Consider the following 16,509-nt stretch of genomic DNA (forward strand, 5'->3'; position numbering starts at 1 on the left):
GGAGGAATCACTGTCTTGTTGAAACAGGTGAAATGATCTGAGGAGTAATGGAGAACAGCAAGGTCCTTCTTTCCCTGTTGTTACTAAAAGTAGGCTTCCAACTCCTGCTCTACACACAGGCAAGAAAGCATTTCTGGTTGGCCCCATGTTATTTATAATAATAATAAAGTTGGAAGGGACTTTGGAGGTCATCTATTCCAACCCTCTGCTCAGGCAGGAAACCCTATACCATTTCAGACAAATGGCTGTCCAGTCTCTTCTTAAAAACTTCCAGTGTTGGAGCATTCACCGCTTCTGGAGGCAGGTTGTTCCACTGGTTAATTGTTCTCACTGTCAGGAAGTTTCTCCTTAGTTCTAGGTTGCTTCTCTCTTTGGTTAGCTTCCACCCGTTGCTCCTTGTCCTGCCTTTGGTTGCTTTGAAGAATAGCTTGACTCCCTCTTCTTTGGGGCAGCCCCTCAAATACTGAAAGGCTGCTATCATGTCACCCCCTGGTCCTTCTCTTAATTAAACTAGAAATACCCAATTCCAGCAACCGTTCTTTATATGTTTTAGCCTCCAGTCCTGATTATCTTTGTTGCTCATTTTTGTCTAACAGACAACCTCACCATCTGAAGGACACTCACCCTATTATCATAGACCTTCTTAAGGGCCTCGTAGCGGATGGATCCCTGGAAAATAACGCCTTGGAAAGTGTTGCTTTTGTCACTGGCCACCAGCTCCACGCAAACCATCTCGCCTTCCCCTACAGTCATGTCACTAAATACCTAACGAGACATCCAAATAAATCAAAGGAAAAAATAAATAGTGGCAGAGAAACTCAAGGCCATTTGTCATTGCCTATGGCTAAGTCACAAATGAAAAACTGGGATTTAATAGCACTGCAGGAGTCTATATTACCAGGAAACCAAATTCTCAGGAAAAAATCTGGGGGCACTGAATCTTCTGACCATTTCTAAAAAGTAGTTTTATTAGTTATAAACACCCCCAAGCTCCAATTTCTTATAATTTACTGCAATCTAAACCACCAAGATTATTATTTAGACCAGTGTTTCTCAACCTTGACAATTTTAAGGCATGTGGACTTCAACTCCCAGAATTCCACAGCCAGCATTGCTGGCTGTGGAATTCTGGGAGTTGAAGTCCACATGCCTTAAAATTGTCAAGGTTGAGAAACACTGATTTAGACCAATGATTCTCAAACTTGGTAATTTTAAGAGGAGTGGATTTTAACTCCCAGCTATGCTATCTGAGGAATTTTGGGAGTTGAAGTCCACATACCTTAAAACTATCAGGGTTGAGAAGCACTGATTTAGATAAGTGAAACAGTGTGGAAAAAATCAAATTCAGAATCAGAATTAATACTAGTAATAAAAAGGATATTTAACGTATCTTAAGCACCATTTTTCCAAGCCTCTAAAACAGGGGTGTCAAACTCAATTTCATTGAGGGCCGCATCAGCATTGTGGTTGCCCTTGGGGGGCCGGGCGGGTGTGACCAGGGTGGGTGCAGCCTACTGGGTGGGCGTGGATGGAGTGGGTATGGCCTACTGGGTGGGTGTGGCCAGCTCTACATCGTTCACGTCAAGGGTGCCTGTACGGGCCTGGGCAGGAGTGGGACAGATCTGAGGGTCTCTGGCAGAAGGGGGTGGGACCGGGGCAAGCGCCAAGGCATAGTGCATTTCTTCATTCCTCACCTCCCCAGCATGCACCCAGGGGGCGGGGCCAACGCGGCAGGGGCTGGTTCCTCGCTGTTTCCGGATGGCCTTGTGGAGCTAAGACTGAATGCGTTTCAGCATAGAGGGCCACCACAAAATTGTACATTGGCTCCCGGCCAGCCTGGGCCAAGACCAAGGCAGCGGGGGCCATTTCCTCACTGTTTCCAGGATGGCTTCACCGGCCACATGAAACCACTTCGCGGGCTGCATCCAGCCCCCGGGCCTTGTGTTTGACATGTCTGCTTTAAAACCAGCAGAGTTTCATGATGCAGCCCCAAAATGTAGGGGATTTTTAAAAATTAGGCTTTTAGTTAATATTCCATTCAAACTGCAAGTGATTTAATACCTTTATGTATCAATGTTTTATGTCAATTTAAAGGGATAAATTTAAATTCTAAGCAAACAGAGCTATGGATGTATGACCTAAACAGCACTAATTGCACCATTTAAAAAAAAATTTTTTTAAATTATTATCATTCTGCAAATGCAATTTTGGGAAAAATAGCAAAAAAAAAGAAAAAGAAAAAAGACCTTTAAAAAATATGTTGTAAAATTTCAAAGTAATTTATACAATGGTATAAATCTGCATATTAAAATACTTTATATCAGTCTGAAGCTTTAAGTGAATACCAGTGTTAGATTACAGCATAATTAACAACTGTTGCCAATATAACTCAAGTCGTAAGTTATAAACGGAGATAAAGACATTGCAGTAATATTTTCTAAACTGGAAAATTTGATATGTTGTAGAAATCATGAAAAATTGAGTTTTACTATCTTATGTTAGGAAAAAACCCAGTCATTGGATGTATTATAAATCCACTTATAAGATGGGATTCCAAAAATGTCCACATTCAGTTAATCTCTATATCAGATTTATTTTAGTATATATGAAATTAATTTTTACAATTACGCATAGTCCCAAACCTTCTACATTCTTCCACATAAGGGACCTACTCTGAGAGAGGACCTACCTCTTCAAAGTTGTCAATCATAAAAAATATATTTGGATAGCTAATCTTCGATTCCTCGCCCTTGCTGTCCATGGGGTGTTTACTTGGAGATGCAAAGACTTGCTGGAAAAGACCATTTGGAAAATATGATATAGCTTGCAATATACATACATAGTAGGATGTTCAGCTATGACCACTAGTCGGAGAAGGAAATGCTGGTGCAAGTTGACACAAATTATGCAACAGTACTATTTATGCACTGACATGTTGTACACAATATTATCGCGATATCATCCTTTTTATATCTACAGAAGCTGCAGTCCAACTCATGAAGTGCAGAATTATGATTCTGTAGGTTGTTGTTGTTTGGCATAGTTTTCCACTCTCAAGGAAGATGAAAAAAAAGTAAAATATAAATGTAAAAGAGAAGAGATAAAAGCTGCTTCACTCAACTTGCTAGTGTTATTGAAATTATAAATTGTACACACCAAGGTTGCTATTAAATTTCACTGACTTCCTGGATTTGTTTTGTCTTTGTACCCCTAAATTTGTTGTGTGTTTTTATTCTCAATTGGTATTCAGATTTAGGGTGAATTTAAGGCAGGTTTTGTGGATTTCTAGATCCTGCAGGAATTGCGTTATTTGTTTTTACTTTTATTTAATCATCTCAATCATGGAAGAATAAAGCTTCACTTTTTAAAAGTTGTAACTGAGAGATAAGCAGATTTCACAACAAAATTCAGAATTCTGCATTTTCAACTTGCTGAGTAGATAGAATAGAATAGTAAACTATGTGGGCATTGAATTTACCCAAAAGTTAAGCAAGAAAATTATTTTTATTTTAAAAAGTCCCGCAGTTACTGCCTCTTAAGAATCAATGGTAGGTATGCTGTCCAATGGGACTTTTTAAAAAAACTGTAAAGCATTACTGAAGCCGACAGAAATATCAAATGCTTTAATCCAAGATCATATAAGATTGTAAACCCTGGATCCTCCATGGATAGATCAAGTGACACAACCCTTCAGAATGTGTCTTCTGGCATTCTTCCCATCCTTTTAATGGAAGCTTGGGCTTAGAAAGGAGGAGTTGCCAACATCTGGAACCCCTGCCCACCTGCCTTTTCCACAAGGATATAAAGGAAGAAATCTGGGGAAACATTCTCTGAAGACCCCAGAGGAATCCACCACATTTTCAACTCAACCCTTTTGCCATTTTCTCCAGTTACATTAAAGTGGATCCCGTTCTATTTTATTTTCAGAGAGTTATCCTATTGACAGACAGACAGAATGTTGGATCCTTCCATATCCTACTGACCTGGAAGGAGTAGTAAACTTGTAAAACTGAACTTCTCCAAGTCTTCCCAGACCCTTTACCAACAATGGTTAGGCCTCTAGTAGACTCTTCTGGGTAACAAAGGATTGCATCTATGTATGTGTGCATTTCTATTCTCCCTGTGTGTTGGGTCTAAGTGTCTATGTTCTGATGGGGAAGCACAAAGTGGGATTATATGTTCCATACTGGGTCACATGGCCAGGAGGGAAGAGGGCTTGAAATGCAGCAGTCCCATCAAGATCAATTTTCTGATAAACTCCAAGCTGGATTCAGCCCATTTTCAAACTAGATGTTTCTTTTTGCTGGCTCCACACCCCCCCCTCCCCTCACACTGCAAATATGGTTGTGCTCTGTTCAGTTTGGGGAGGTTATCCTGCAGATTGATAGGCAGACAGAATCCTGAACTTTTTCCCCTAATTTCTTTCAGTCACCCTGTTGACTTGGGAACAGTATGAAGGGTCTTGGCTTGAGGAATTGGCAAGCAGAAGAAGAGGAGGGATTGATTTGATGAATGTGTATTGACAAATTGACTAGGGCAGGGGTAGGCAACCTTGGCTCTTTTATGACTCGTGGACTTCAACTCCCAGAATTCCTGAGCCAGCATAGCTGGCTCAGGAATTCTGGGAGTTGAAGTCCACGAGTCATAAAAGAGCCAAGGTTGCCTACCCCTGGACTAGGGGAATTTTACTAAGCCATTTGAAATTCTCAAGGCTATTCTGGGGTTATGTCTGGGGCTATCACTGATTGAAACTACTTGAGCTATATAAGAAAACCAGAATATAAGTTCAGGGGGGGGGGGAAATGGGGCAAAGGCTGAAGCCCAAAGGAGGAGACACCCTTCAAAGTTCCCAAATTGCAGAGTTGCTCACCTGGGATTTCTTTTTATGGATGTGAATATCCCCTCCATCTGAACGAGTACATACCGCACACGTCACTACATAATCCAGCTGGGGAAAAAATCAAAGTATTGGTAATGAAACGCCCATCAGATATCAGATTTCTCATTAGGTTTTCCTTGGTGTACATGTCCAGATCCCCAATAGAAAATAGGAGATCCTTCAGTTTTCATTTAATGACAAACTCTGAAGCTATTTCACAATAGAAGTCAGATTCTTTCTTGTCATGTTTCATGTTCAATTGCAACTAAAGGTCAATGCAATCCTACAGGTCACCTGCTGCTTCATCTAGATTTTCCATAGCTCTTGCCCCTTCTTGGATCTATGACCTCTTATCTCTCCATCATTCCTCCTTTCAACCTTCTTTTCCTAATCTGTGTGCATGTAAAGCTTTCTCAAACTTCAGGGTTTTTTTCCCCTTTGGCTCAGCCTATTCCTTCTGTCCTGCATCCATCTGAGCATTGCATAGTTCAATTGATGAATGGGGAGTAAATCCTTCTTCTTGCTCTATCGCTCAGCAAACCACCAAGAGAAATCCCAGCCACCTCTACTCATAAAATTATTTAGGCCAGTGTTTCTCAACCTTGGCAACTTTAAGATGTGTGGACCTTAACTCCCAGATGTGTGGACTTCAACTACCAAGATGTGTGGACTTCAACTCCTCCCCCTGGGAAATTCTGGGTGTTGAGTTCCACACATCTTCATAGAATCGTACAACCCTAGGGATTGGTTGTGTGATTGGAGGCAGGAATCCTTATTTCATCATGGAAAAATGGTTGTCCAATCTTTTCTGGAAAATATCCACAAACAGAGCACCCATAACTCTGGGAGGCAAGCTGTTCCATTGATTAATCGTTCTCGCTGTCAGGAAATTCCTCCTTATTTCCAGGTTGAGTCTGATGAGTTTCCCATCTGTTGCTTTTTATCCTGCCCTCGGGTGCTTTGGAAAATAAGTCAACCACCTCTTCTTTGTGGCAGCCCTTCAAATATTGGAAGACTGCTATCAGGTATCCCCTAAGCTTTCTCTTAATTAGGCATCTTTAAGTTGTCAAGGTTGAGAAACACTGCTTTAGGCCATTACAATGTGGCTTCTAGATGAGAGAAGAGCATAAAAAGAAGATTCCTTTAAAGCAGGCAAAGGACAAGAAAAACTCAAAGTTATGGAAGAGTGATTCCATGGAGGCCAGCAGATTCAACACTTGGTAATTTAATTGGTTAGTTGTCTTTCATCTTAATTCTGCAAACTCACTGAACAGTTATCTTCCTGAGATATTAAGAGACCAAGGAATGGGGCAGTTTAAATTATATCAATATTCTTTGAAGAAAAGAATATGTTTAAACTTTTCCCTAGGAAAATACCATACCATTGTTGAGCAACCTTATAAATAAGTAATCCCTCAAAGGTGGAATAGAAATCTAACAATGACATAAACTTTTATTCTATAAAATAAAAATATGTTTTCAAATTTAAACTGAAGGGCTGTTGATTAATCTAATAAATTCCTGGAGCTGGGACTAGACAAAGGAGAAGAAAAAATTAAGAGGTAGGAGCAACATGAGGCTTAAACACTTCTTGCGTCCTCCCCACAAGCAAAGTTTCAAATATTCTGGTCCTGTCCACTTTGGATTCTAGAAGTCAGAATCGTCCAAAGGGTTTGCTCACTTTTGTCCCCTACCTAATACACTGAAAGCTTTCAGAAAAACAGATTTATTTATGCTGTTTGGCTTATTGCAAGAATTGGTTTGCAGCGTTTCAATTTCAAGAACAGAACACTCAAGGTAGATGAAATCACAAATTAAAATCCAATCTGAAACAACAATATAACAGATTTTTATTTTATTTTTTTAGAAAAGCCAACAGTAGGGCAACTTTCTATAAATCATTACAACCCCTGGAAATGAAACGAAACCACAAAGGAGCCTGTGATGTCTGGCACTTTGATTCATAACAACAAAGCTAATTTAAGACTGACAATTAAAAAAAGCAGTCTAGTTTTTTTCACTCCAGTACCCCCCTCCAAGTGGAGAAGGCACTCACCAAGCAGGTAATGAATGACACCATAGTATCCTTATCCATTCTGCACTGTATAGAATCATCGGCCTGCATGTAGTCTCTTTAGTCAAGCTGAAACTGCTGAGGAACAGATAGCCTTACTACAGGTTTAAAGAGGTGGGAAATCTGGAAATGACCAACTGATTGGTAGATCGTGCAGATTTAAGCCAAGGTACCATTTTTATTCTCAAATACCCCGCCAATTGCAGGCATCCCCTCTCCTAATGGCAGCAAGCTTTGGAGAAGAGAAAGACTGAGGTCACCTTCTGCAGTATAAGGTTCAAGTAGACGCTCTCCTCCCAATCAATATCAGGATCTCCCAAACCTGGAAGCTTCTTGGAATCTCTGCGATATACTTCAACTTCAACCTGCTAAAAGAAAACCCAACAGTGCAGGTAAGAACCACACTTTAACTGGAAAGCTAGTATTTGGGGGTTCAGGAGTTTCATGAGGAAGGACGGTGATTAGCTCACAAGTTCAAGTCAAATATGGATGGTACCTGAATCTGACTAACTTCTCCATTTTCACCCCTTTTCCCATACATTCAGGTTAAGCTGAAGTAGGAAAGAGGTTCCCATTGTTACCTTTCAAACAAATAGTCCTTAAGAAAAGTTACCTTCCCTACAGGAGAATTTCAGCAATGTAGTGTCAAGGAGAGAAACAACTTAGAACTAAGGAGAAACTTCCTGACAGTTAGAACAATTAACCAGTGGAACAATCTGCCTCCAGAAGCAATGAATGCTCCAACACTGGAAGTTTTTAAGAAGAGACTGGACAGCCATTTGTCCAAAATGATGTAGGGTTTCCTGCCTGAGCAGGGGGTTGGATTACATTACCTCCAAGGTCCCTTCCAACTTTATTATTATTATTATTATTATTATTATTATTATTATTATTATTATTATTATTATTATTATTATTATTATTATTATTACTTTCTTCCATTTAGTATTTTTATTCTTATTGCCTCTTCTGTCAGGTTATTGTTATGCTGTATGTCCTTTATTAAATATTGACTCTATCACTTATGAGATATCTACATGACACCCTACTTCTAGGGTGTGGCTTATAATGTCCATCAAGAAATTATGACAGATTGGTAATATGTTGATTTCTACAGTCAAGAGCTTGGCTAATCTTGAAAACAGCGAAAGAAGCTTAGAAAAAGTTGGTATTTTCCATTGAATTTTGATGTTTTAGGGTCAGCAGGTTGGAAATGAGTGATTATGGTAGCATCTTTGAGCTTTTAATTATGATTTTATCAGATCACAAAAATAGCTACCCAAGATTAGATCTGTAGCCCATGCTAAGCAAGTCAGGAAAAGGAAACCTAAATGTGGTCTGTAGAGTCTTTATGGGTCATGCTTGATTCCAGGAATTCTCTATTTTTTAATATTGACTGACTTTATTATTTGTAAAAAGAGCTATGCATGTAAAAGTCCAATGAACATTGTAAAAAGATTCTTTCAGTTAGAACAATTAATCAGTGGAACAACCTGCCTCCAGAAGTTGTGAATGGTCCAGCACTGGAAGTTTTTAAGAACAGATTGGACAACCATTTATCTGAAATGGTATACAGTTTCCTGCCTGAGCAGGGGGTTGGACTAGAAGACCTCATGAAACCACTTCGCGGGCCGCATCCGGCCTCCAGAAGTGGTGAATGCTCCAACACTGGAAGTTTTTAAGAAGAGACTGGACAGCCATTTGTCTGAAATGGTATAGGGTTTCCTGCCTGAGCAGGGGGTTGGACTAGAAGACCTCCAAGGTTCCTTCCAACTCTATTATTATTATTATTATTATTATTATTATTATTATTATTATTATTATTATTATTATTATTATTACTACTACTACTACTACTACTACTACTATTATTATTATTATTTCAATTAACAATTGTACTATATTAAAAATCCATTGTGTTTGTTGAGATCTTTTGAGCTAGCCTGAAACCTTTTGATGCGGCTTTAGCAATCTTATGCTCAAGGATGCTGTTAAAATACTTTTCCAGAAATGCTGGAATATTCTGATATTACAGTACTTTGTCCTTGTTTGGAGCCCTGAGGTCAAATTGGTGTTCATTATTTCTTTTGTGCAAAGTTTGTCCCACTTGTCCTATGCAGAATCTAGAGGCCTATTGCTGACATCCTACATTAATCTACCTACTCCATCCATCTGATAAAGGGAGCTGCAGATCACCAAAGCTTATGTCTTCTAATAAAATATGTTAGTTGGACAAGGCAATACCAGGTTCCATCTGAAATATTTAGATTGTACCGGTAGTGATTTAAACATTCTATAATTAGAGTTAGGGTGCAATTGTGTATCATCTATTTATTTTATTTATTTATTATTTAAATTTATATACCGCCCTATCTCCCTTACGGGACTCAGGGCGGTGAACAGGCAATAATAAAAATCACAATAAATATTGAATAAAAAGCCTGCTCTAAAATACCCCATATAAAACCCCTAGCAAAGCCCAATCAAAACTACGCCAGGCCGTCCGCATGGAATAGATGGGTTTTCAAGGCTCGGCGGAAGAGGCGCAGGTCCGTAGTTGTACGTAGGTCGGGGGGGTAGGTCATTTCAGAGGGCAGGAGCTGCCACAGAGAAGGCTCTCCCCCTGGGGGTCGCCAGCCGGCATTGACTGGCACCCTAAGGAGGCCCTCTCTGTGGGAGCGGACTGGTCGAAGGAAGGTATTTGGTAGGAGGCGGTCTTGCAAATACCTAGGTCCATTGCCATGGAGCGCTTTAAAAGTTGTTACTAACACCTTGAAGCGCACCCGGAAGGCCACTGACAGCCAGTGCAGGGGGTGGGGAACCTTGGCTCTTTTATGACTTGTGGACTTCAACTCCCAGAATTCCTGAGCCAGCGTTGAAGTCCACAAGTCATAAAAGAGCCAAGGTTCCCCACCCCTGATCTAGAAGCTGGGCCAGTGGCTTTGCCTGGAACAACTTGACGGAATCCAGAACCAATCTAACCCCCTCTCCCCCAACCATCCCCTGCCTCAATATGGCAGAATTTCTGAATGGCTGTTGTATGTCTCTGTCCTTCCAGAGTTACATCTTCCCATTTTGTTTCCATACTTTGTTGGGTATGAAAACTGCTGACAAAAGGAGACTTATATGCTTGTTCCTAGAAGATGCCCAGCCAGAGAAATTTCTGGGAAATTCAATGACTCCATCCTGTAACCCTCAGATGTTTTTCCACAAATTCTTCTTCCTTATATCTGTGGTGTATCTATAATACACCAAGAAAGGAAATAGCTGGTAGCATGAGATGTCATCCACTTTTCTCTCTACGGGGAGAGGAAAATATAAGAAATCCTCTTATCGGTGATCCAGAGTTTATTTTAGAAGTAGCCACGTAGGAAAATGAAAATGGTCTCAGTGAAATAAATGCAGCTTCAGTTTTCAAGATTGTGCCTAGAGCAGGAGTGTCAAACTCAATTTCATTGAGGGCTGCATCAGCATTGTGGTTGCCCTTGGGGGGGGCAGGGGTGTGTGCGGCCTACTGGGTGGGCGTGGATGGAGTGAGTGTGGCCTACTGGGTGGGCGTGGCCAGCTCTACATCGTTCGCGTCAAGGGTGCCTGTGGGGGCCTGGGCAGGAGTGGGACAGATCTGAGGGTCTCTGGCAGAAGAGGGTGGGACCAGGGCAGAGCCCATCAAGCCGGATATGTGAAGTAGGCGAGGGCCATTTGCTGGCCACTTCCAGGCAATGGTGCATTTCTTCATTCCTCACAAAGGGTGACACCTCCCCAGCATGCACCCAGGGGATGGGGCCGAGGCGGCAGGGGCTGGTTCCTCGCTGGTTCCAGACGGCCTTGTGGAGCTAAGACTGAATGCATTTCAGCATAGATGGCCACCACAAAATTGTACATTGGCTCCCGGCCAGCCTGGGCTAGGGCCAAGGCAGTAGGGGCCGTTCCCTCACTGTTTCCAGGATGGCTTCGCGGGCCACCTGAAACCATTTCGCGGGCCACATCCGGCCCCCGGGCCTTGTGTTTGACATGTCTGGCCTAGAGCATACAGATGATGGCAATCTCTGGTGGACATCATTTGGCAGGCTGAACGCATGTTTGTAAACAGTTTGGCTTTGAGTGTTTCATACTTTTTATGTAAGTCACTAGGAATTATTGGATTCTAATGGTACATAAATGAAAACAAGCAACTAAGCAAATTCTGTTAGGTTTCAGCACGTACTGAAAGGGCTGCAAATGATTCCTTGGAAAGGGAAATACCTCTATTAACATGCCCTGCTATAATTTGGTTGATTTATAATTCCATTTGCAGTCATGCTATTAAAAAGCAGCAGCTCTATTTTTTATTAGTTTGAATGCAGGAAGAAATGGATAAAATGTCATTTTTGATTCAGATAAAATCAGGAGGGAAACAAAATGGGGGAGATGGCAATAGTCCATATAGAGTAAAATATCCGCAGCAGAGAAGGACGGTAGAACGCCTCAGCATTTCAAATGAAGATCTAGACCAGAGGTAGGCAACCTTGGCTCTTTTATGACTCGGGGACTTCAACTCCTAGAATTCCTGAGCCAGCATGGCTCAGCTTGGAAACCTCTCCCTTTCCCCTCAGCATGGCTGGCTCAGGATTTCTGGGAGTTGAAGTCCACGAGTCATAAAAGAGCCAAGGTTGCCTATCCCTGATCTAGACCGAGGTTGGACAAATTATGAGAGGGTTATCATGAATCCATAATCTGAAGATTAATGCATTCTCTCCTTTTTGGAAGAACAGTAATCCAGGGACAAAAAAAAAACCCCTTTTTTACTCTCACCATTATCAATTCAGCAAACCATTATTCTCTAAAAATTGAGAAGCTCACACACTTACATCTTTCAATAAAGTGAAATGTTTTCTGAGGCTGACAAAGAAAAGTCTGGCACAGCCTCGCTCCTGTCTCAGAGTGAGTTGTTTTCCTCTCTGTTTAAAAATCACAAGTGCACACCCCAGCCTTGAGCTGTAACCTCAGCTCTTTTTAGTTGTTGTTTGAAGAAAAATCTCAAAAAGGCTTGGCAGGCATTTTTTTTTATTGCTTCTCTTTTCTACCTTAAAAGAAATTGTTATCTTTTTGCAATGTTTTTCTCAGCCTTGGCAACTTTAAGATGTGTGGACTTCAACTCCCAGCATTCTCCAGCCGACCATGTAGGCTGGGGAATGCTGGGAATTTAAGTTCACACATCTTAAAGTTGCCAAGGTTGAAAAACACTGCTTTTTTTTAATGGATTTGCAGCTTAGGTAGGCCCATCATTAACAAACAGCAGGCAATGTAGTAAGGCAGACATAATAATAATAATAATAATAATAATAATAATAATAATAATAATAATAATAATAATAATAATAATAATAATAATAATAATAATAATAATAATAATAAAGTTGGAAGGGACCTTGGAGGTCATCTAGTCCAACCCCCTGCTCAGGCAGGAAACCCTATACCATTTCAGACAAATGGCTGTCCAGTCTCTTCTTAAAANGATGAAAAATAATAAAAATTTTATATTGAAAAAAAAAAAAAAAGCACCAGCTCTATTTTTTATTAGTTTGAATGCAGGAAGAAATGGATAAAATGTCATTTGTGATTCAGGTAAAATCAGGAGGGAAACAAAATGGGGAGATGGCAATAGTCCATATAGAGTAAAATATCCGCAGCAGAGAAGGAGGGAAGAACGCCTTAGCATTTCAAATGAAGATCTAGACCAGCAGTAGGCAACCTTGGCTCTTTTATGACTCGGAGACTTCAACTCCCAGAATTCCTGAGCCAGCATGGCTCAGCTTGGAAACCTCTCCCTTTCCCCTCAGCATGGCTGGCTCAGGAATTCTGGGAGTTGAAGTCCATGAGTCATAAAACAGCCAAGGTTGCCTACCCCTGATCTAGACCGAGGTTGGACAAACTATGAGAGGGTTATCCATGAATCCATAATCTGAAGATTAATGCATTCTCTCCTTTTGGGAAGAACAGTAATCCAGGGACAAAAAAAACCCCCCTTTTTTACTCTCACCATTATCAATTCAGCAAACCATTATTCTCTAAAAGTTGAGAAGCTCACACACTTACATCTTTCAATAAAGTGAAATGTTTTCTGAGGCTGACAAAGAAAAGTCTGGCACAGCCTTGCTCCTGTCTCAGAGTGAGTTGTTTTCCTCTCTGTTTAAAAATCACAAGTGCACACCCCAGCCTTGAGCTGTAACCTCAGCTCTTTTTAGTTTTTGTTTGAAGAAAAATCTCAAAAAGGCTTGGCAGGCATTTTTTTTTATTGCTTCTCTTTTCTACCTTAAAAGAAACCGTTATCTTTTTGCAATGTTTTTCTCAGCCTTGGCAACTTTAAGATGTGTGGACTTCAACTCCCAGCATTCTCCAGCCGACCATGTAGGCTGGGGAATGCTGGGAATTTAAGTTCACACATCTTAAAGTTGCCAAGGTTGAAAAACACTGCTTTTTTTTAATGGATTTGCAGCTTAGGTAGGCCCATCATTAACAAACAGCAGGCAATGTAGTAAGGCAGACATAATAATAATAATAATAATAACAACAACAACAACAACAACAAAACAACAATAATAATAATAATAATAATAATAAAGTTGGAAGGGACCTTGGAGGTCATCTAGTCCAACCCCCTGCTCAGGCAGGAAACCCTATACTATTTCAGACAAATGGCTGTCCAGTCTCTTCTTAAAAACTTCCAGTGTTGGAGCATTCACCACTTCTGGAGGCCGGATGCGGCCCGCGAAGTGGGTTTCATGTGGCCCGCGAAGCCATCCTGGAAACAGTGAGGGAACGGCCCCCTCTGCCTTGGCCCTGGTCCAGGCCAGCTGGGAGCCAATGTACAATTTTGTGGTGGCCATCTATGCTGAAACACATTCAGTCTTAGCTCCATAAGCCCCCCCCCCCCGCATGGCCTGAGAGGAACGGCGAGGCTCCTCCAGTGGACCATGCCTTGGCGCTTGCCCCGGTCCCACCCCCTTCTGCCAGAGACCCTCAGATCTGTCCCACTCCTGCCCAGGCCCCCACAGGTACCCTTGATGCAAACGATGTAGAGCTGGCCACACCCACCCAGTAGGCCACACCCACTCCATCCATGCCCACCCAGTAGGCCGCACTCACCCTGGCCCCACCCACCCAGCCCCGAGGGCAACCGCAATGCTGATGCGGCCCTCAGTGAAATTGAGTTTGACACCCCTGTAGTAAGGCATTGGCACCCCTGTAGTAAGGTATCTTTGGAAGCCAAAAATCAGGAGGAATCTGATAGAACTTTTTTCTCACCGTGTACATTTTATTAAAAGGCAGAAGCTTTTGTGAGCATGCAAGGAAGCATCAAAAGGTTTCTCTATTCGGGCTTTGCCAATCAGCTCTGATTCAATTCAAACTGGAGACTGACAATTTGAAGAAAGAAAGATTTGAATGTGCAATCTGAGAGCAAAACAATTTGATTTGTTTTTGGCATCTAATTTCAAAAGGAGACCTTTTAGACTATCAATTTTATAAATAAATCAAAATTAGCACGGATGGCTTGCCACAATATCCTTTTTTTTAAAAAAAAAAAACACCATTGCTTGATAACTGGGCAGATACAAGGATTATTAGAACTGCTGTGTTATTCCTTTAAACATGCAAATTCTGTTTTATTGCAGTAATCAAGAGGGAGCTATTGAGTTCAGAAATGCAATATTGTTCATGCCCAGGGGGATTTTACATCAAACAAACAGAGCTGGTACAAAATTCGTATTTTGTTTTCAATCTAAAAGGTGACAGGTGGAGATGGCTATAAATCACAGAACATTAATTTCATGCTTCACAAATGAAGGGGGGGGGGAGAAACTTTGACAAACTAATTTTGCTTTTCGAGATTAACCTGAAAAGAGGACACAAAATCAAACATATAAAATAGTTTCCTCTATTTGTATGAAAGTATGTCAAAAGCTGCATTTCTAGAAATATTTTCAAGTGGATAGAATAAAGCTGAAGTGCAAGGTTAATGGGAGGCATTCTTCTCTTTTTTGTTCTGGGAAAGTCAAAATGAACACAAATTTAAATGCAGCTCCAACCTGATGCAATATTATTAGATGTATAATTACATTCATAACTGCAGAGGATTTCTCTTTATAACGTATGAAGACGCTGTAGCTTTAACTTTATTTTAACTATTTTCTTCTCTCTGTCTCTGTTTCTCTCTGCTTGCCCTGTAGAACAAGGGTCCCCAACCCCAGGTCCGTGGACCGCCACCAGTCCACGCCATACTAGAAACTGGTCCGCGCAAACAAAGCGAAGGCCCATCCACGGGATGCAGGCAGCACATGAAACCACACACCCTCCAGTCCGTGGAAAAACCTTTCTCCATGGAACCAGACCCTGGTGCCCAAAAGGTTGGGGGCCACTGCTCTAGAACAGGGGTATCAAACTGCCGGCCCGTGGGCCGAATGCTTCATGGTGAAACCATGCCTATCCCATTGCCAGCAATGGCAAAAAAGTTGAGATACGTCGCGACATGTCACATGACGTTGCAAGTTTGACACCCGTTCTAGAACATCATCCCTCCAGAGAATAAAAGGGACCCAATCCTGTTGGGTCTTCTGGAAGGCCTTGAAGACCTGGTTATGTGTCTGGGCTTAGGGTCCCCAAATGCGTGAAGGGCCCCATTTCCTGGCTGTGCTAACATCTGCCCACTATGATATTTCTTAACTGCTACACATATTTAATTTTCCATTTGGGGCTCTGCTTTTAATTGCTTTTATGATTGTTTGCCACCCAAAATTGCTTGTTTGTGATGGGTGGATTAATTAATTAATCAATCAAATCAAATCAAACCAATCAACTTCTTGGCTTGTATCAGTCATAGTGCTTCCTGCCAGCACACCTTGCTTCTGATTTACACTGAATAGATATATTCTTTTTAACTGGGTAAAAAAAAAATATCTCCTTCAGTCGACATCAATATCTACGTATGTCTTTGATCTTCTTTCTAATTTCCTCTCAGCGGAAGAGGAGACCCATTGGCCATTTATATGCGAAGAACAAAGAGGACCTTGCGTGGAGTTTCAGCTTGTTAATCGACCTACCTTCTTTTCTTCTACGCTATCTCCGCCAACGTAGGCCAGTCTCCTGCGAACGTAGAAGAGCATGTCATCTTGCCTCGGAGCCCATTTCTCCATAAAATAGGTGGAAAACATCCAGGTCCAGAATACAATGCGGTCATCTTTGAAACACCCTAATAAGGAAGTCAAAGGAAGGATTAAGAATCGGAGATATCAGATTGCATTTGTTCGGTTAATACAAAGATATCAACTGGGAAATTTGGCAAGCAGCGCAGATGGTCTCCTAGGTCCCCAAGCCCTGTCTTACCTTATATGGCAGCTTGTTATTTATTTAATTTGTATTCTACTTTTATTATTTTTACAAATAATTCAAGGCAGCTAACATATTCAACACACCTTCCTCTTCCTTTTTTCCATATAACAACAGCCCTGTGAAGTGGGTTAGGTTGAAAGAGAACGACTGGCCCAAAGTCACCCAACTGGCTTTCATAGCTAAGGTAGGA

At 41.3% G+C, this 16,509-nt stretch overlaps 1 protein-coding gene across 1 annotated transcript in view; it reads right to left on the reverse strand.

Annotated features, from left to right (window-relative positions):
• The window catches only part of KIAA0930 (KIAA0930 ortholog), a 23,773-nt gene extending 7,596 nt beyond the window's left edge, over positions 1 to 16,177 (reverse strand). Inside the window, exons 1-5 of the mRNA XM_015819759.1 lie at positions 16,031 to 16,177; positions 7,214 to 7,321; positions 4,871 to 4,948; positions 2,690 to 2,791; positions 625 to 765 (exon numbers count right to left, since the gene is read on the reverse strand). Coding sequence (XP_015675245.1) covers positions 625 to 765; positions 2,690 to 2,791; positions 4,871 to 4,948; positions 7,214 to 7,321; positions 16,031 to 16,141 — 540 coding nt within the window. The 5' untranslated portion in view covers positions 16,142 to 16,177. The remainder of the gene's footprint in view (positions 1 to 624; positions 766 to 2,689; positions 2,792 to 4,870; positions 4,949 to 7,213; positions 7,322 to 16,030) is intronic.
• Between the last annotated feature and the right edge of the window lie 332 nt (positions 16,178 to 16,509).

The sequence above is a fragment of the Protobothrops mucrosquamatus genome, unplaced genomic scaffold (genome assembly GCF_001527695.2).
Source record: "Protobothrops mucrosquamatus isolate PMUCROS unplaced genomic scaffold, P.Mucros_1.0 scaffold978, whole genome shotgun sequence".
Classification (NCBI taxonomy): Eukaryota; Metazoa; Chordata; class Lepidosauria; order Squamata; family Viperidae; genus Protobothrops; species Protobothrops mucrosquamatus.